At 39.9% G+C, this 21736-nt stretch overlaps 1 protein-coding gene across 1 annotated transcript in view; it reads right to left on the bottom strand.

Annotated features, from left to right (window-relative positions):
* Nucleotides 1-21736, bottom strand: part of aff2 (AF4/FMR2 family, member 2) — a 164502-nt gene that overhangs the window by 7759 nt on the left and 135007 nt on the right. The window contains exons 11-23 of the mRNA XM_044363728.1: nucleotides 18013-18130; nucleotides 16628-16733; nucleotides 16394-16544; nucleotides 15264-15479; nucleotides 13589-13793; nucleotides 10224-10880; nucleotides 9810-10154; nucleotides 9512-9627; nucleotides 5388-5637; nucleotides 4463-4596; nucleotides 2777-2840; nucleotides 1960-2096; nucleotides 978-1049 (exon numbers count right to left, since the gene is read on the bottom strand). Of these exons, the coding sequence (XP_044219663.1) occupies nucleotides 978-1049; nucleotides 1960-2096; nucleotides 2777-2840; nucleotides 4463-4596; nucleotides 5388-5637; nucleotides 9512-9627; nucleotides 9810-10154; nucleotides 10224-10880; nucleotides 13589-13793; nucleotides 15264-15479; nucleotides 16394-16544; nucleotides 16628-16733; nucleotides 18013-18130 (2571 nt within the window). The remainder of the gene's footprint in view (nucleotides 1-977; nucleotides 1050-1959; nucleotides 2097-2776; nucleotides 2841-4462; nucleotides 4597-5387; nucleotides 5638-9511; nucleotides 9628-9809; nucleotides 10155-10223; nucleotides 10881-13588; nucleotides 13794-15263; nucleotides 15480-16393; nucleotides 16545-16627; nucleotides 16734-18012; nucleotides 18131-21736) is intronic.

Here is a 21736-nt window from a genome sequence, read left to right as displayed (position 1 = left end):
TAGTAAGAGCGTTAGCCAACATTTAGAGAGATTGAAGGAGGGTGACCTTTTTCCTAGCACTTCCAAAACCACAACAACAAGAGCCAAAGTATGAAGAACGGATTAAACAGCGTGTTTAGTCCTAACACTTTAAACTGTATATGTGCTGTGCAATAACGAAAAACTTAACAGGCATTGTAGCAACGGGTTGACGGGGTTTAGCTAACAGTCATTTGGGGGTGTTGGCAGCCCTGAGGGGAAGCGTTACTTTCTGCAATTTAAAACTTGCACAAGATGAATATTTTGCTCATTAGCTTAATAGCTTTATTTCTGTATTTTCAGGTTCAATATGTATCAATTTGACTACTTTTAGTAAATAAAGGATTTCTCCACCAGAATGTGGCTGGTAGTGTGGAGGCAGCACTAATATACTGTAGGGAAAAGACACAGTATATTAAATTATACAGTATTTTTGCCTTTATTTAATATTTAAAAGTTGCCAGAATTACTAAAGGACCGCCAAGGACACTGGCACGCTCCACCAAAATGTGATTCAAGAGATACTAATTAGTAATAGGTAATTTTTAAATTAAACACATGAGATCTTTTTTGACGAAAACAAACACAGCACAGTACAACATCGGTGACAGGCATGATGATATCCACAACATCCAAATAACAAACATTATATATTATGGATTATGGACAGGGGTTCTTTAAACAGCACTACATAATTTGCATGTAAGTTTCCTTGATTGGCGTGCAGCAGAAGGAAGGTAAATGACATTTTAAGCAGTGAGGATGACGGGGGGGAAAAGCCATCAACCACGTTCCTTATTCCAACAGATGTATCGTCCATTTTGTCCATCTTGCGGTGTAGTCAGAAAAAATTTGGCATTTACTCAAAATTTTCATAGAGGGGTATGGGGGATACGGCCCTGCACATATTGTATTTTGTACACACACACACACGTATGCACATAAAAAGAGAATCGTACCACAGCACAGCTAGTTTCTTCTCAGCGATGGTGGCTGAATGGCTGGTGAAGTTCTTCAACCTCATGGCATACCTGGAGAGGAGAGATGCTCATCACTCATCTTCTGACATTTCCAGCCAAGTGTAAACACACCTGATTTTTCACGGTGGTGAATACATGTATACTGACAGTTCTTTTTAATTATAAAATCAAGGTTAAAATTATTCTGCGCTACTCTTTCTGAACATAGAGACTATAAATCAGTGACATAGCAGTTGGCAATTAATTCCTTCAGCTCAGTGACAGCGAGCATTCACCATGCTGAAGTGCCCTTAGGCAAGACAAGCTACAGATTAGCTTAATCTGACACTGTGAAGGATGAATGTCTCCTTTGGTTATTGATTAGGTATTTAAAAAATGCTGTAGGGGGTCAGCTGTTGCCTCCTGCCCCCAGTGACCTAATCAGCCCTGTCTGATTGCTTAGCGAGGTGGTTAATCAGTCAAAATGAAATTCAGCAGTGACAGGTGAATCAAGGGAGAGGAGTTACACCTTTATACTTTATTGATCTCTGTAGGAAAAATTCTTGTCCTTCCTCCTGCTCCCTCCACAGGGAGGTCAAAGGCCAGAGCTCAGGATCAGCAGCCCTGCAGCTGGTAAAGATTCAGTGTCTTGCTCGAGGACACCTCAGCAGGATTGATGACTGCAAACAAGTAGAGCTTGAACCTGAGTCCTTCAGTTAAAAGACTCTCTCCCACTACACCACCCTGCTGTCAACCTGTCTGCTTTCAGAGGTAGCAGTCATTTGTTATTCTCGGTTTGCTCTCTTTAAGTTGCACTTAACTACTTCACACATTGGCAGCTTTGAAAAGGCTGAAACACAGCAGCAATCCTGTAATGCGACACTACTAAACTGTGCTCATTAGAAACCATGTGGGTCTGTAAGGAGCCGTACTATCATTTAAGCTTCAGTTGACAATGTCACTCTTATATATCCATCCATACCTGATTAGCTCGACAGTTTCAGAGTACATTGTATATGGTGATTTGGCCTCGAGTGGATCTCGCTCCATAGCATTTCCACACTCTATGAAGGAGAGGGCGCCGTCTGCGTAGTTCACCGCTTTACCAAATTTATCCATCTGCAGACGGAGAGGAAGAAAAGACAGACAAATCAGAGGCAAAGAGAAGAGAAGAAATGCAATATTGAAGAAAATGAAAAGAAATGTAACAGAAGAAAGAAGATGAGAGAAGACATGAATAAGACAGAGATGGAATAAGCAGCATTGTGGCAGACGCACAGTCTTCTCTTTGAATAATCTCCTGCTAAGATGCAAATTCCCAGATAAATCGGAGGAAACAACACGTAAACATAAGACAAATAACAAGTTAAATAAATCTCATTTCATTGTTCGGGAGGGGATCAGATAATTCTTTTGATATTGTGTAATCTTGCAGACATCCTCAGTCCTTGAATGTAATGTTCCCTTGGAGACAAATGGTGCAATAAATAACACAAATTATACAGTACAGTCCTTGATATGAAATAGAATTTCATTCTACCGAGACTCACAGTTCGCGCACACACACACACACACGCACGCACACACACACACACAAGCAATGACACACATCTAAACAAGTACACACATAATTACAGTCTGGACTGTAGATGTTAATATTGTGTGTTTTCAAATGATTTCCTTGCTATCTTTGTGCATCTAACTGTCTGCCATCTCTTTGCTTCCTACATGTGTTTCAGCGTGAAGGTAAAAATGTGTGTGTGTAACCTGTGTCTTACAGTAATAGCAGAAAAACGTACCAATGCATCAGCCTTGTGCTTCAGTCTCTTGGCCTCCTGCATGTAGTAGTCTGCACTGTGGACTCTGGAAACAGCACAGACACACAAACAAACTTAAACAGCATGTTTGCACAGACACAAAATCTAAAAAAAACCAATATCCTGCATGTGAGAGTGATTTACATAATCACTGGTTACACGAATCTTGCGGTGAGTTATATACTGTAGCCTACTTAGGTATACATACAGTACCTCAGGCTTAGTGTAACCTTAGTATAACAACAAAACATGTTGTTTCATGAATAATGCAGAAACCCTTTGGGACAAATAAGTAACAACATGCATCATCTTTCCAGGTTTCAACAAAACTGGACCGGTGGTGATTTAGTACCACCAAAATACAGCGAGAAGAGGTATTATCGCTCAAATTAGATGAGGTGTGTAAAAATAAGACAAACTGTGTTAAGACAGACAGATGAGATTGCATTAGGGGTCTTCGTGGGGGCATTCAGTTCCCAGTATTCCAGGAAATAGTGGGCTGGGTCCAAATTATATTCAGTAGTAGGTGGGTCCCGCATCATAATCATTGCAGACAGAGTGTGATCTGTGATTCATAAAGTTAATGGAAAATGAATGTACTGCTTCTCTTTTTTTGACTGCAGCTGCTAATATTTTGACCATTTATTAAACCCCGCCCCCGAACAGTTATTGTCCAATCATAGCTTAATCTGCTAAGTAGCGACAGCTGATAAAATCTCTTACTGTTGGCAGCAAAATTGATGGTTGTCAGCTGTTTCAAATATTACTATGAATTTAGGGTGGTAAATCTGCCTCTGTTATCATTGTAGATTGCATATGTTTCTTATAAGAATGGACAGTTTGACAGTCGTAGCAACAGTATCTAAGGTTTGGCGCATCATGCTGCTACCAGTGTTTATGTTCTCTTTTTTATTTGTGTCTGTCTGGTTCGGACGACTATCTTCATGTCCGTTTTTGGATGTTTGTGTACATTATTCTAAACATAAGATCATGGAGAATATATTTATTTATTAGTGACATCATTAGTGATCTCATGTTATCGGTGGCGCTACAGCTGTCATGCCTTTCACTCACCTCACCATCTGCCACCAACTCTGAAAATGTTAAGTGTATAAACTGGAAAGCAGTGCACTCCTCCTATTTTGTACCATAAAACAATTTCCCTTTGTTCCATTTGCCAAATTCAATGTAATGTAATATTAATGAACTGCAATGTAGAAACTGAGTTTACAGTAATTATACTCATGTTGAATAAAGAAATCACCACTCTGTCTTACATGACTCTATTGGGGAGAAGACTCATGCAGTGTAATTAAATAAATCTATAAATGAATCATCTCATCATCACATGTATGCAGTGGAATGAACAAAACACACTCCAATGTAAAGAAGAGACAACTGCTGTCTTCTAACAATGGAAATGGAGAAATCAAGGGAGTTATGTACAATCTTATGAATAACAATAATGGTTAAGGATGAAAACATATCTATAAATCATGTTGCTGAACACACTTCATGAGGAGATCAGGCATTAAGATGAACCCATTGCAGTAAATATCCACCACAAATAACGTGTAATGATTTATCAGTGTTACGATGCTGTTATAACCTTTAAAATGAATGTATGATAAACTTGGAGTGCATGTTTGTTACTGTATTTCTACATACGTGTCGCTGAATGACAGTCGCGGCCTGCGAGGTTCCGCAGGTTCCATCAGCGGTTCTGACCACACCTCCGAGTCTGACTGTCCGTTGGCATGGTAACTGTCTCCGCAGGGCTTCTCGCCATGAGGATCCATTTCCTGTAGAAGGGACGCCATTGAAATCCATGGTTTTAATCATGTTAATTAGTACTACAATGTATTGGTTTCATTAACGGCTTCCTGCAGAAAACATGTAGCTGATGTTAGTGTTCTGGTGCCACTGTGCAAAACTTTATTGGCGGCTTCTTATTGACACGTGTGACGGTTTCCCAGCTGAATTAGTGTCATTGTTTTGAATGGACTGTGAAGTGGTTTGAACCATGTGTAGATATGATGTAGATCCATATGATAAATGTACATTTCTGCTGTTTACACTTTCCTTGAAAGGAAGCAAAAACATAAAGTAATCCATGCAGTATTGTTTTTATAATATTTTTTATATTTAATAATTCCTGCTACATTTTGTAAGTTACCAGAGCTTTATGTATCTGCTCTGTTATTTTTGATGTTGTACTACAAAACACTATTTTAGTGACTTCTGCTCCTGAAACTCAAACTGCAGGTAAGGAAGCATGACTCACATCATTGGAGATCTGTCATGCTGTAAATTCATACATTTTAAGAATGGCATGTCATTAACTTGAGAGTTATTTTTGGAACAGTGTCAGGCGAGAAACTCAATTTTGCACTGAGAAGATAATGCCACTAGCCAGCTATCACTCAAACATAGTGTATATTAAAGTGTGGACAGTGAGACATCAAAGCTAATGATCTACCTGGGAGACATGCATTATTTTTAGGTCCAAGCAGGCCTATCGTGTGAATACTTCATTTATTATATTAAAAAGAACAAATCTGCACGTTAATGGTGAGATGCAAAAGGCACTTACGCTGCCATTTCTTGTGTGTGATGACGCCTTGCTTTCACCTCTCCTGTGTCTGTGTGAGGAAGAGGAGGAGGAGGAGGAGGTGGAAGTGGAGGAGGTGGAGCAGGGCAGCATCCCGGCGGCGCCACCCTCCTGGCTGAGAGAGGAACCGCTGTCGCAGGTCCGCTTCCGAGGGGGGTCGTCAGAGAGGGGGGACAGGAGGGGAGGGAGCAGCTTCTCATCGCGCCGTCGAGACTGCTTCCTGTTCAGAGAGCTGCTGAACACACACACAGGCACAAAAATAACAGCAGTGATTATTTAGCATAACAGTACTGGATATTACCTTTGTTCTTCAGGTTTATTGAGAATCTTTGCTCTAATTATGTGAATTATTTGTGCCGATTGCTGAAGTGTGATTTACTTTCTTTCATTTCAATTATCACCTCCCATACATAGCCTAGTAGCACAGTTGGGGTGAGAGGGGTGAGGCAGGGTGTTTGTTCCATCAACACTGCTGCAGCTCACTTTGGTTGCTAATAGTGGTTGTTTTACAGCTCATTCATGTATATTAATTAAATCCCTTTTAATGAACAATATGATTTATCTGACAGCTGTGATATTAAAAATTGTTATGTGTTAAGATAAAACATTTTCAAGATAAACACTTTGCAAAACAAAAGATCAAGGATCATTTTGAAAATAAGAAGCGACGATGATACAACAAACGGTAACTGAAAAGTTACTGTGACGTATCTTAACATACACACAGAAGACTGCTACATCTTAAATTACAAAAAATCCGCCAAAGCTGTTGCAACCTCAAAGTGTGTATCTTAGCACAGACAGATGAATACATTATAAATAAAAACAAAACAAAAACAAAACGTAGATCTCTCTTAGTAAACAGAAAAACATGTACTTTGGGAAATCTGTTGTTATATTTTACATGCTGTCAGTCTCTAAAAGGTTCTACAGCTTAAGTGGTTTTTAAATTTTGTGCAAGGTCACTTCTGTATTACAGGATCCATTGAGCACATGTAGAAAATGTTTCATGACAACAAATGACTCTATGTGTACCACTGCTACACACTGTACACACTGGTGTTAAATGTTAGAGGCTTTAGTAGAATCCTGATCATATGATTGGTACAGTATGGTATTCTTTACATGTGTTTTACCTCTTCTTGAGATACCGATATACTGGTCCCCTCTCCCCTGTCTCATGCAAGAGTCCTGATGTCCGACCATTCGCCCTGCTGCTCTTGCTGTCCACATGGACTCTTTTGAAGAGATGGCCCTTCTCTATCTCTCAAGCTCTCCTCAAGCTGCCAGCTACTCCGAAACACATCTTGAAGCTGTTCTTCCGCTTGCCCTATTTTTGCCTATTATTGCCCAACTGCTTTAACAGCCCGTTTCCTGAGACTTATAATGGTCCCATTGGACTATTATTGTTGTTCTTACTTTGTGTTCATTTCATTCCACCTATAAAACCCCAGCCATCTGAGGATGGAGGCTTGCTTTTTAAAATGTCTCCCTCAATGTGTTTCCCAAACTTTTTTGGCTTTATATGCTATTTGTGGGGTGTAGTGGGTCAGGAACATGTGTTAATGTTCGCGTGTAAAACGTAATGAGATTTTCTGGACTGATTTTGGGTAATATATAAATAAACTGGCTTGATTTGACATTTTCTAACTTTGTCATCACTATATTTTATCAAAAAATATACATAGAAAATAATCTAAGTGGATACTCTAACAACACAAACATCCAGTAAGTAGAAGCCCTCTCTAAGCTGAGCTAACAATGCTAACGATGTTGTTGAGATTTCATTTGCAGTCGCTGAATGATAATTTTCTTTCTAAAATTGTTGTACTTTTGCCTCCCACTGCAAGAGCATCGACGATTATTCCCTCAGCTCTCTTATTGTAGCTCTTGTGACTCATATTGTTTGCAACACAACAGATAATATTTTTATGTTTTTCCTCTCCCTGGAAACTCTGGGGGTTTGATGCAGCGGGAAAGTTGCTGAGCTCGCAGAACAACGCCCCAGGCCCCCGACATTAGTAATAATATACAAAACCAGGGAGACAAAGACTAATTAGTTGCTGCAGAGTGTGTGTGTGTGCATGAGTGTGTGTGTGTGCTTTCGGTGTCTGTGTACAGCATAATTGATGTGTGCAAGTGTGTATGACTATGCTAATTTGCGTGCATTTGTGTGTGTCTATCCTTAAGTGGATGCCGGTGTGTGTGCAGGGGAGCATGTGAGAGCTCTCATACTTCTTTTAAAGGGATAATAAGTTAAGAATTTTACAGCCCTGTAGCACAAAATGACCACAGTATATCTGCCAGATATTCTTCTGTAATACATTTACAATGACTAAACAGTTGCTTGTCCCAGTGGGAAGATTTCTGCTTTTCAAAGAGGACACCACGGATATAAAACCTGGGGTAAAACTGTTGTCAAATGAGACATAACTGATTAAAACAACATGATAATATCTGTCAAAAGTCACAGGTTAGAAATTGCTGAATGCTACTGAGGAGGGTGATCACATCATCCAGTTTACAGCTTCCATAAAAAGCCTCTCGGGTGATAAACAGACACTCTGCAGACTGAGGCGTCTGCTGTACAATGTCAGTGGTTCATCTCCAGGTCAAACCTCTTTCCTTTCCACCTTTCCCTCTTTGATAACGCCGCGATGCTATAAAAATATTCCCTCTGTAGCTGTCACTTTGAGGCTTATTTATGAAGACAGCCAGCTTAGTCTGTTTTTAATAATCCACACGGAAAGCTTAAATTCACGGTTTGTCATTCCTGTGTCACAGTGTGAATTGCACTCGCCTCTCCAGTGACTTCATCACCACATCAAAATTTGGAAGAAAATTCTAAAAATATGCTTTCACTACAGTAAAGTTGCCTGATTACCTCTACCAGTGTCTGTACCAGTCACATGAGGTTGTGGTGTTCAGTAAGTGAAAGAGGGGAAGAATGGAGAAGGCAATGCTGACCGTATTCAAGTTTGCTAGAACCGGTTAGTTCTCACATTGTGTCATTTTTCTTAGAAGGTAAGGGGACTTTGAAATCTTGATTCACATTGACCATCCATACCTGTCCTCTCTATTTCCTAACATATTTGGACATAGTCCCACTGACATTCTCCATGTTCCCTTGTAGGGAAAGACAGCAAGGAAGCAATGAGAGAACTTTGAGATTGCAAAGAATGAGCTGATGCCAAAAGTAAAATGAAAGTAAAATTCCAGCCATTGTGATCTTCAGTGGATTCCAGGAGTCTTTGTGTGTGGAAGTGTTGGAAGAAACATCAACTGAGAACTGAATTGGGCTTGTTTTGTTTGGCTGCTGATAATATTCTCATACTCATATTGTCATTTTGGCTTCGAACAATATAGATTGTCATGCGTTTGTTTAGCTCTAGAATAAAATACTACTCATCCAAAGCTTTCCCAAAGAGCTGATGTTTGCCATAGAAGGATACATCTATCTGATCATGTCTAAGATTTATTTGTACACTTTATAGGTTATTAATACATATTGATTAACATGTTGATTGGCCATTTTATGCTTTTATTGATAGTAGACAGTAGAGAGATGGAGACTGACATGCCTCAATGGACCATTTTCACAACAGGCAATGTGACTTGTAAAAGCAGGAAAAGTACAGGTGGAATTAATAACATTAATGAAGGCTGCATTCTATTTAGTTGAGCCACTATCAGTATCTGGTTTTGTGCATGCTCGCTCACATGACTTACTGGGACAATTGATGGATTAATATCTACAGCTGTGCTTCTCCTGCTTTGACAAGTCAAAATCTGAACTTATGATTCTTGAGCTTGGACACAACAGGAATAAAATGCAATGCAGACTGTCTTTACATCCTTCAAAACAAGCATTACTTGAATTTCTGACAGCCGATAGACATTTTCCAGATGAATTAAAATGTAGTGCAGCATACGTACATACAGTGCTGCATTGCATTCTGGTCTGTTGAGTCTGCTGTTGGTGAATTAGTATTGATAAAATATCTGCCTCCTCTGATAGATTTTCTCCTGTAAGTCTGAATCGGGTTTGTTAATTCTGACGGACTGACATCAAACCTGGGTGCGTCGTGCACACTGTTAATACTTACTCTGTGGAGCTGTTCTTGTGGTTGTGTATTGGAGAGATGCAGGGTGGGAGGAGCTGACAGTCTTTGTCCAATCGCAGCTTCTTGTTGCCGTTGACTGATGGCTCGCTGTGGTCCGACTGGGAATACAGAAGACAGAACACACACTTGAGTCAGACAGGGAGAGAACTAGTAAAAGCAGATGACAGGGATTTATTTAAATAATAGTTACTGAGTAAATAAAATGAATAGAGACTTAAAAATACAGCATATGAAGAGATTTTCAGGAAAAATGTTATAAAATTGTAAGCAACAATCACACCTTGTGTTTCCTCTTGCTCTTGCTGGTGTGTTTCTCTGTTGGGACCACTATGCTGCCAGCTGCTTGCCTCCTGTGTTTGCCTCCACTCTCTCCTCTCTCCGTCCTCCCTGGTAGCCTGGGATTACTCTGCTCTTGGACAGGAGGGTTGTCCAGGACCCCCAGACCTTGGCATACCTTCTCTCTTCTCTCTGTCGTCCTTTCTCTCTCCCCGAGCCCGAACCTCTCTCTGTCTTCTCTATCCGCCTGCTTCTCTCTCTCTGTTAATCTGTCTCTGTCACCTTGCCTCTCTCTGTCCTGCGCTAATCGCTCATTTTCTTCTTCCTGTCTCTCCCCTTTCGGTAACTTCTGTCTTTCTCTCAGCCCGGGCCACTCTCTGTCTTCCTGCTTCTGTCTTTCTCTCTCTGCCGCCCCTACCCTCTCCCTCTCCCCCTGTCTCTCCCTGTCTCTGCCTTCACTCCCGTCCCTTTCTACCATTCCCACCCGGGATCTTTCCCCTAAACCTTGCCCGGGCACCCTGCTGAGCAAACTCAGGTCAATTTTCACCCACAGACTCTGGATCTCTGGGTACTCCCTCAGGGGGGAAAGAGGCACATCATGCCCCATGTTGGAAGGTGGTGACATGGACTCAAGGTCCTTGCACTGACCTCCTAACCCTCCAGGATCGGGAACAGAAGTACCAAATGAAGCGGTAATGTTGCTAATGCTTAGGGAGTTACAGCTGCTACCGCTGCCATTAGTGCCGCTGCTGATGCTACTATTACTACTGCTGCTACCATTAGTGGTCACACTGCTACCATCTTTGACACGCAGTCCCTTCCCTCCGAATGTTCCAAGATTTCCCAGACTGTTAGCAGAGCCGAGGCATGGGAGTAGAGGGGTGTGTACGTGCGTGTTGGACAGAGTCTGTGTGTTAATCACAGAGCGTGTCGTCTGAGGTGGCAGAGCGGGGATTTTGATGGCTTCCTCTGAATCCGAGTGGCATTCTGAGGAGGAGGAGGAGGAATCTGTTTCGATGAATTCTCGGGACTTGGGTGTGATTTTGCTGTTCGGACCACGATGCTTCCTCTTATCCTGTTTTATACGAAAGACAAATGGGAGAGCTGTTTAAATAATCTACTGACAATTACTGACAAAATATTCTATTCATATGCATGAAAAACTAAATGTAAACTCAAGTCGTCTGCTAGTGACATTTTTCAGCCCCTCAAAAAACACCAGCAGTTGACAGAAAGTATAATCAGTAAAGCCACATATATACGTTACTGCGTTTGATAATATCATGCAAATTAGGCAGCACAAGTTGTCAGCATGTTCTGCTAATCTGTGAAGTGAAATGAAACATGTTCGACTCTCCAATTTTCTAATGTCAGTAATAATTCACTGCACACAAGTCACACAATTGAGCACAGGCAGTCTGATGTCTGTCACATGCAAATTAAAAGATGTGATTTTTACACAGGATAGCTTGAGTGCTGGTTTTGATCTTTTCATGGAATTTCTTGACAATAAGAATAATACAGGATATCGCCAGCTTCATCATTCCGGTGAGAAACCTGTCTTATAGCTGTTTGTGCATTATCACTAATCCTACATCCTGACACTTATTCTGCTTGTGTGAAGAATGTGAGAAAGCGTGCAGGACCAGCCTCAGCCTGCTGAGTTTATTTTCTTGGTTTCTCTGCAGATACACCTGTAAGTCTGTCCCTCTCTTGTTTTTTTCAATCACAATTGTCTCTAAGATGTTGAATGATGGATTTTAGAAGTGAAATAACCGGTGATTCTTGTTTGAAACAAAAGCAAGCGAGGAACAGTGATGTGTGTGTGTGTTACACCAACATGAGAAAACAACAACAGAGGCAGACATAGCAAAGAAAACATTGCAAAATGTTCCCAGTCCTGAGCAAAACCCACCCACTTGACAGACGTTGGGTCACAGTTTTCTTAAACATCTAAGAATTGTTCCAATGCATGTTGCCATCTGCAAAATCCATTCTCAATAAATGCCATGTTGTGTATTGTTGATCTACTGTTCTGCTGTTTTTTCTGGAAAGTTCTTTTAGCTTCCCTGCCAGCTGTTCTGCGCAGCTAAAGCTGGCAGCACATCAAGTGTTCTGACAGCAACCACAGCAGAGGTTGCTGATGTTAGCACTGATCTTAATTTCCCGGTTATTCAGGTTAATTTTATGTAGGGAAAAAAGGAGAATTTTTCAGATGTTGCTAGTGTGGCCTTAGGTTTTATTATGTAACGCATTTAGATGATGTAGAATGATAGAAATGTGTTAAATGTGGGTGTAATATGACAGTCAACAGCTAATTTTAGAACCATTCAGATTAAATTCTATATTACACCTCATCTTATTATTATAATGGTTAATACTATATCTTATCTGCTTTCTAACCTCAAATAACGTACATTTAAAGCCATGCTCATTGGTTAGAGTCAAGCCTTTAATGGAAGTAAAATGAACTTTTGTCTTGTGTTTTGTTCCCCTGAAGTTATTATAGTTATTGCTGGAAAGAAAAAGAAAACATAAAGAAGACATGACATAATGAAACAGTATGTACAGTTGGAATGAATTCAAGTTTGAACTTCTGACTGACTGTCAAGCTGACTGAACCTCAAACTGCTGTTGGAGACGTGGCAGATGTCAGGGTCAGGTACGTCAGTCTCACGTCAGATTTGTAAGTCTTGTCTTATGGCTTGATGGATTAGCTGCTGTTTGCTGGTTGTTGATCTCCAAATGCAGTTTTTGATGTTTGAGTAATGCTGACGACTGCCGTTGTTTACCTTTTCTTCATAAAAAGTTGAGATATTTTTGGGTTTTTTTTTTTTTCTTAGCCATCAAGTATAATTATGAGACACTGGTGCTATAAAGATCAACAGAGCTCAAAACATGTACTTACTTTGTAAGTCTGTATTCTTTTAAGGATGATGTACATTCATCTTTCACGTGTCAAACTTACTTCAGTGGTTTTACAAGATTTACAGGCTGCTGTTGAATGTCATGTTGATTTTGATATCAAACAATCGTGACAATGATATTCAGACCTTTTGATGTTTTGATATAAATTTGGATAATAAATAAAGAAGAGGGACAGTATCATACTCTGTAGTCATTTTATGGGTATAATTGTAATATGATATTCCTTCCTGTCCTTCTCTATGCATGTCTTTGTTACATAAAGCCGGTTTTTTCCATTCTTTCTTCTCTCCTTGAAACTACCTAATCTTCATAAAACCACAGAGTGTAGGATTATAGGTTAAGACGATGGACGATGATTACAGTTCTACCTATTTGTCGGTTTGACTCTCTCTCACATTTTCCATCTTTCGATAAAAGCAGTCAGTGTTGAGCCAGAGTAGTCGTGTAATAATACATTTTTTATGCTGAAGAGTTTTATGACTTTGACAAATCATCCAGATACTGTGAGGATGAAGTGATTATTACGGGATACATGGGACATGTTACATGTGTCTTCACATATTCCAGATGTGGGTAAGTGGGGGGGGAAACTGTTCTAAGATGCTTGAGTCATGTACTCCAATTGTATAAAATATAATTTCTCCCTTTAGAAAGTAATTTGTATGAATAAGGGATTCTTGAAAAACTGTGTGTTCTCTCTCATTTAACCTGCCTCTTATCTCAGTCAGATGTAAACTGTAGACTGGAAGCTGTTGGAAAATCACCCTACCCTTGTTATCTTGCCGTTTTTGATGATCGCCCCCCCACTCCCCCCACTAAGAAACACACACATGTACCCCACTCCTAAAAACTGACCTGGTTTACACTGACAGCAGGTATTGGCACAGGGGTTTGCTGTAGCGCTGCTGGTGGTACAACTGTGTTGTTGTTTGAGTTGGTAGCGCTGCGAGGTTCTTTCCTGGGGGCTGTTTTCCCACTGGGAGGTTTGTTTCGTGGCCTGGGGGGGTTCTGATGCTCCAGGGAGGGGGGTGGCAACAGGTCCTTTTCCCTCACTGCAGGGCTGGCGGGAGAAAACACGAGAAGAGGAAGAATTACAATCAGAATTAGGATCGCCCACTGCTGTTCCAGCTACTGTTGTGCAGTTTTACACTGGCAAACAGTGGAAGATAATATTTGCCATGGCCAGCTCCAGGGGGCGAATGTGTGTTAAAATGAAAAACTATAAGACAGCATGAAATAATTGGAAACAGCATGCATTCAGCTGAACTTGTTTGGATGTGGAAAGCTTAAAAAATAGAAAGAGGGAAGGGAAGAAATGATTGAGGGAGAAAAGAATAGAGAAAGGAAGCTAGAAGTCAATTATTTTTCTAATTAGCCTAATGTCAAGCTGAGTACTCAGTTTGGCATGGCTTCTAGTCAGTCTGGGCATTTTTATAACAGATGAGGGAGTGACAGCGTTCAGTGACTAGCTGCCAAGAAGCTCAGTGATCCACCGTTAGCCCTCAAGTGACAGGTAGTGTTGGGTAGTATAGTGTTAACTGTAATTGTAATAATTGTAGCAATATCAAGTAACATGTCAGTTATAATATACAGTTACCCATCATTAAGTAATCTAAATGTTAGACTGAAGTTGAAACAATGAGTTTGCACTGTCTGCATTGTCCAGGTGGAAATATTCCCTCCACTGTACATCACCATTACTTGATTTGTCTGCTCATTCACTCACATGAATGCAAGCACAACAGAGATCTCCAAAGATTTTGCTGCAAACATTAAGAGCCACTAGTGTTTGTGAAGCAACTATCCAAAGTTCATAATTTAATATTCTGGGCCCATTATTCTTTTTATTATATATAATAAATTCATGATTTGAAGTTTTTCTTTATTATTTATACACAGTTCTGCATGGACAATGTCACACAAAGATAAAACTATATTAGACTTTATCTTGAGTGTCGCAGAATATTTGGCTCTCTGGTGATAAACTTTTCCTTTGTTTAGAGAAAGCTGAGGTCATTCTTACAGGATCAAATCGAATCAAACTGAGAAAATACAATTTTTGGGATGGTCAGATAATAACTGCAGCAAAAACCAAATAATTATAGGTTGAATTAAAATAATCAGCTCTAAGAAGAGGCCTCAGTGCTAAAAACCCATTTGCTGAAAGACTAGTGCAACATAAACAAGTCTTGTTGGGGCTTTAGTTCAGTGCTTTTTTAACTATACTGATAATTCCTGGTCAAAACCAAGCATCAGATGGCTTTAAACAAGCTTATTATAGTTATGTTATTATTATTGTTATTAGTCAAATTAGCTAATTTGGTCAATTTAATCAATTTAAGAATAATAAATACTGGCATTCACCAGTTTTGTGGACCAACAATTAATACTGCAAGAAACTCCAAAACAGCAATCACTAATAATTTAACATTTGAAATAAAATAAGTGAGTCATACTTTTGGGAAGCAAATATGAACTGATGGCAAACACATGCAGCTTTGCCAGAATGGTCTTGTCCTTTCTTCCTTACCTTTGCTGGTTTGCTCTGCTCCATGTCTGGCTCTGATTATCCTCCACGCTGTTCGACCTCTCTGTCCGTCTGGGCTGTTTCTTCCCTGTGGTGTTCCTCCTCGGGGTCGTGACCTCTGGCCCTGACAACAGGCCCGGCGACAGCCTCATCTTTGACCTCTGACCTTCCCCTGAGGCCTTCTGGCTGAGCTTGGCCTTGGCCTTCTCTCTGCTCGGGCTGCGGGCAGCAGAGGAATACAGCCACATTTTTTTGTCAGCTGTTCACTTCATGTATTTCATCCATGAATTATTGGGTCTCATACAAGAACCACTCCTATGAACAGATTAGTTTTTAAGAGGCACGTACAAGTTTATGGCATTCCTCAGTTCCAATTGCACAGTAACATTCCTTAACCGCCTCCCATCATGAGCGCTTTGCTTTAGAGAGATGTTTTTTTTGCCTCTAACTTCACGTCGGAGCATTCCCTCTTTATTTCTGTCACAGCAGGCTACAATGCTGCTCTACGTCTTTGTGTTAAATTTTTTTGATATGTTTTTGTTTGCTGATTTCTAAAAATAGGACATGAAACTACATAGTGTGAAATTTGAAATTTACTCTTTGGTAACTCTTTGTGAATAAAACTTGCCCACAAACAGAGTGGAACAGGTCGTCTTATATGGCAATTTTAGAGGCATCCAGTATAGTAATGAGCAGATCTCACAAACGTGCTCCTCCTCATGAACAGGTGACATTCATCAGGCTGAAACAAGTGATTTATGACATGTTTGGGCAGTTAAGAGAGTCTGTTGAATCTGACTTGAAACACTTGTACGAGTAAACCTCTCAGAAAAAGGTCTGAGAGTTTTAGGATAAGAATATAAAAATGTTCTTGCATGAGGCCCATTATCGATTAGTTGATTCACTCATTCATCCATTTATCACTGAAGATGTAATTTAAGGGCATTGCTCAAAATGCCAACCTCTCCCTCTAAATTTCTGTCTTAAAGTCTTGTAAAACTGATAAAATCGTACACTAGCTTTTCAAATGATAATTTCCATTAAACGTACAGTACATATTGAGTAAGTAAGTAACTTAAAATCTAAATATTTGGTGTTGTAGATTTTGAAACAAATATACATGTGGTTCGTACCAGAAGGCTCCCCTGGTATCTTTGTGTTCCACTGTTGGTGCAGCTGGAACGGGGGTGCTGTTGGATCCGCAGGGCTTGGTCTTGGCAGCTGCACCCGCTGCTGGTGCATCATTCCCTGGAGAGAAAGTTTCCCGACCCTGGGTGATGGAGCCTGGGCAGTGGACCATTAAACCAGAATAAGTTTTCTTTCTTTTACTCTTTAGCTGCTTTACCTCACACACTGTCTCTACCAACCTGTGCCATGATGTTCTTGCTGTGGGGGAACCAGGGGTTTGGTTTGAGCTTGGACCTTGTTCAACCAGCTGTCCAGCTGCCACTTGTTGGTGGAGGGGGGCTCAGGCTAGAGGGGAAAAAAACAGCTTTTAGATTATCAAATATTTCAGGCATTAATACACTGTGTGACACCACTCTGTGACAGTTATAAACCACTGAAAAACACAGGGGAAGTTAGATGTGATTTCCTTTGATGCTTTAAAAGCAGATTTCGTCTTGAAATCATTTAAATGTTTATTTTCTGCAGACAGAAATGAAAACCTTTTTCATTGAGATCTGAAAATAGCTCACTTTAGTCTGTTTTTATTCTGCGCTGTGAGTTGTTTTAACACAGCTGCATATTTGTTGGTGATACTCTTTGCATGTTTGGACTGAAGCTGGTCCACCACTTCATTTTCATTCTCTTTCTGGGCATTTTACTCTCTTTTTCTCAGCGTGTATGTCTGCATAAGCCCATGAAACCAGGCAGCGTTGAGCCATTAAAATAATGTGATAAATAATGTTATAATTCAGTTTTCTGCAGTTGGAGTTTTATGACTTTCAGTGCAGCACCCAGAGACTGTGGGAAGAGACCATTTAATATACAGGCAGTCAGAAACACACACACACACACACACACAGAGGTGAATAGCGCTGAATCAGGGAGAATAAAAAAGGCTCTTTAGGAAATATAAACAAAATTGGAGACACTTGTCACAGCAGAGACATCCATGTCATTATCAGTATTTTTTATTGCTGAATTGTTGAAAGATTGCTTTAACAAGGATTTCTATAACAAAACTACTGCTACTGTAGCTCTGCCTTTCATAAAACAGGGAACCAGAAAAAAATATATTTTGACAGTTGGCATAAATAAAACTTTCCATGACTCTTGTAATGATTGGTTGTCTTTAAACTGAATTTAGAAATATGCATGAGAAAATCAACTAAATGTCTCTATTGAACAAGAGAATAATTCATAAATTAAGGTTAATAATAATAAAATATCACTTTCTGATTCATATTGTGATTGCATTACACTTACTGTGAGTCCCTATGGCCAAAAATGTTACACTTAATGAAATATAATGTAACACTGAGGCACTCCATATATTACAGAATTATTCATCATCATCTTCAGAACTTATTTTTCAGTTTTTCCCAAGTACATGCAATATAATATTCAAACTTGTAACAAAGTAACAAGTTGTAGTATCACCCCCTCAACAGTTTTAATTAGCTTGTTTGTTCATATGAAAATTACATTATCATTATTATTAATTAAATTATGCTTATTTAAACTATACATACATTTTACCCTCACATTCATGTTATACACACACATGCACACACACTTGTCATCCTACCTCTGGAGTATTGGTGCGGGAGGCCCGGTTATACTCGCTGTCACTGGAGCTGCTCTCTGATTCATCTGTGTCCGACTCTGAGCTGCTCTCTGATTCACTGCTGCTCCCTGATGCCCCGCTACAGAGGAAAGAAAGAAAGGGGAAAAAAAGACTTTGGATTTAATCGACATGTCACAATGTACCAAAACAAAGACGGTAATAGTTTCACTAGATGCTGACAAAGCACATCCATGGCCACTAACAGGGTTACATCACACTTCACAGGGGGACCAACAGGGATGCCCACTCTCTCCCTTGCTTTTTGCTGTTTTCAATGAACCACTTGCTAGCTGTGTCTACAGTTAACCCCAGTCATAACACCAGTTCAATCTGTATGCAGATGATGTTTTACATTATCTTTGTCAAGTCAAATACCTTCTGTGTTGATTGCACACATTCTACAGCCAAGTGGACTAAATTCAATCATTTATCTTTGTAGTGGAACAAGAAAAGTGTCTGCAACAGCCATGCTAGCTGCTCTGTGAGGCTGTACTTTGACACAGCAATGCTTTGAAGTAAATGCTAATGTCAACATGCTAACATCAGCATGGAGCTTTAGTATAAGTACAGTCAGGAAGACTATCTTTTGCATGCTTAGGCCTGTAGTTTTATTACTCATACCATCATGCCATTCACATCTCTCACACATGCTCACTCATAATTTCCTTGCTGTCATTGCCTGGCTGTCAACTGAGATATCAGCTGTTCACATCAGCTGGTCACATCTGTCCAATAGCACAGCAACACACCTCCATTGTTAGCCTATCATCTTGCTGCCGTCTTTTTAAATATGTTTCTCTCTCTCTGTTTTAGTGTGTTTATGCTGGTGTTATGCATGCCCCTCCACCTACCCATCACCACCCTGTCTTCACAGATTCATTAGCTTCATCACTTCGTCAGCCTCATCAGCCTATCATACTCAGCAGAGTCACAGCCACCGTGACCATCAGTGTCTGGACTCTACAGGGGGATTTATCTTGCTGCTGCTCAGGGATGCCCCTCGATTACAAAATCTCCCTGTAGAGTCTAGGAGCCAAAAACCTTCTTGACAAGACTTAATTATCACTATATCATTTGTTATAATAAACAAATATCTTTACTTCATTCACTTCGTCTCTCCTGATTGAAATGATAACGTACTCACAATGACAATACTAGCATGTTGATGTTTAGTAGATATGATGTTTACCAAATTCACCATCTTAGTTCAGTAAATTAATATGCTAAAATTTGCTAATTAGCACTAAATACAAAGTACAGCTGAGGCTGGCAGGAATGCTTTGTTGCATTTGTTTTGTAGGTCTTTGGTCATAAACCAAAGTATTGGACATACTTTGATCTAATGATGGCTGTAGATGAAAGGATAGGGGATCAAAGTTACTACAGTTCATCCACTGGGGACCAAGTTTCACGGCAATCCATCCAATAGTTAACAAGATATATTTCACTCTGAACCACAAATGTCAACAGCATGCAGGAAAAGTCAGGGCATCACCAAAGTTGTTGGGATCCATGCTCTGGGAACATCAACCTCTGTCGTGGTTGACCGTCCGACCCACATTGCCATGCTGATAGCATGGCTAAAAAACATAAACCCCAAACCAGTCTGTCCACTCTACACTCCACAGCTTTCTCCACAATTAATTCAGGAAACCAGATACAGAATCTCAGAGCTACACTTCATACATGTGTGTAAAATATGAAATACCACAACTGCTTTAAAACCCTTCTAATTTCCTCAACAGCCTGATAGTTAGCTCTCAGAATTAACAATTTACAAATGACTTTGGCAACATGCTCACCATGTGCGGTAGGGAACACACTTTCTTCCTACACTTACATGAAGCCCTGCTGTCTTTACTGAGTCATCCTGCCAGTTAGTCTCAATCAGTGTCAGGATTATTTTAGGCACCTGCTGAGACTTGAATTTCTTTTTTTGCTCTTGCTTGGTCCTGTGACTTTGGTTTACATGTGAGCTTTTTGAGGCAGGTAGTGTTCTTACACTACACTTCTCTACCTGTCTACTTTAAGTGAGCTGACCTTGTTGTTTGCCATTCCCATCTGAAGGTGGTAAGAAGGGTGGTGGACAACATTTATTGACTTTTTCACAGTGTATGCTAATACAGCACAGCAGGTGTTCACCTGCTGCTGTTCTGCTGGTTAAGTTTTACAATAATATATCTTGCTATATTTTGTGTAGCAGTCTCAAGTTGTTTTCCAAAGTTGCTTTTTTTTCATAGCTTCATCAATTTGTACCAACTGGTTGAGAAGCTGAGTGCCTGCCTGTTGGGGAGGCTAGTCATCCAGGGTGAGGTACCTTCACTGCATGCTTTGTTATTTTTATAATAGATGACTTATTTACTGCCCCAAATATACAGTAACTTCACTAGACTGACTTTCAACTACTTACCAATTTGCTTTTCCCATAGCAGCTATTTCTAGTTAATTTCTAATAAAACCTGAAGCTATTGTGTGTTCATGATATGTCGAATCTCATTCTCTACTGTTAAGCAATGGTCCTGACATTCACTCATCCATGCGCAATACAATAGGCAAGGCCGGAAGCTTGTTGATGTAGTGACTACAAGGCTAGTTGGTGGAAAGCTGTAGTTGGTGAACTGCTGTAGCCTGCGAGCTAACTGCTAACTCACTAGCTAGCCCAGCTAAGCTGGTGCTAGTCAGTCAAAATAGCTCCCATAACTTCTCTCTGTTTTCTCTCAACTGTTCTGTTTACTTCCCCCTGGCACTTTGTTAACCTTTGAACACTATTATGTTCAATAAAAAGTTATTGAAAAGGGAAAATAAATCTCTTGGAGCTAACAAGCTTGCTAACGGTCAATTAGAAAACTTGTTAGCTCATTAACATAACTGGATTGCTAAAGGGACAATAACAGTTTATACAGAGGATGTACTTGTGCCATGGACTCCTGTCTGATAACTGTCTGCACACCACTGTTTTTGTAGAACAGTTTTTACTGCAACAGGGGAGGTTAATTAAAAGTGAATGGTGCAACACTACTAATGAGCTATGATCTTCCTCCATTTTGGACTCTTGGCTGTATGTCAGCTTGCTATTGGTCAATGGTGCAAATTCACAGGCCAAAATTGACCATAGTCAAACTTGACGCACAAAATACACACAGATTTACTTTGCCCCCTGAATGAATCCACTGATCATGCCAATTCCTTTGGACTAAATAGAATTTGCCACAAAATTTGGCCGTTTTAAATCCTGGTGTGACCATGCCTCCACTTCCTTGGGTGATATGCCCCAGGTGAAGTAGTTGGATGATCTCATTATTCCCAATCCTTGCCACACATCTAGTTATGCTTGTTGGTACAACCCTCAACTTTCAATCCAATAAATCTCATTCTCCCTTAAGCGTATAGCAATAAAAACACACATCTTCACCACCTCTTTCAACACATTCATCTCATTTAACAACTTGACTCAGAGGATGGCAAGTTATCCCCATTATGCATCTTAGTGAAACACATAATCAAACTCTTAAGTAAAATAGATATCATAAACTATGAATTCATATTTCTTTATACATTCTGTTTTCTAATGTCACCTATTTAAAGAGAAAAAGGTAATGAGAAGCCAGCCACCTTGTAACTTATTAAGTAACAATGAAGCATCTAACACAGAATATAATAAATGGCTATTAATAAATACATAAAC

Source organism: Thunnus albacares, chromosome 10, assembly GCF_914725855.1.
Source record: "Thunnus albacares chromosome 10, fThuAlb1.1, whole genome shotgun sequence".
NCBI classification, from domain to species: domain Eukaryota; kingdom Metazoa; phylum Chordata; class Actinopteri; order Scombriformes; family Scombridae; genus Thunnus; species Thunnus albacares.
The sequence above is the reverse complement of the archived record's forward strand: the minus strand, read 5'-3'. Positions and strand labels throughout refer to the sequence as shown.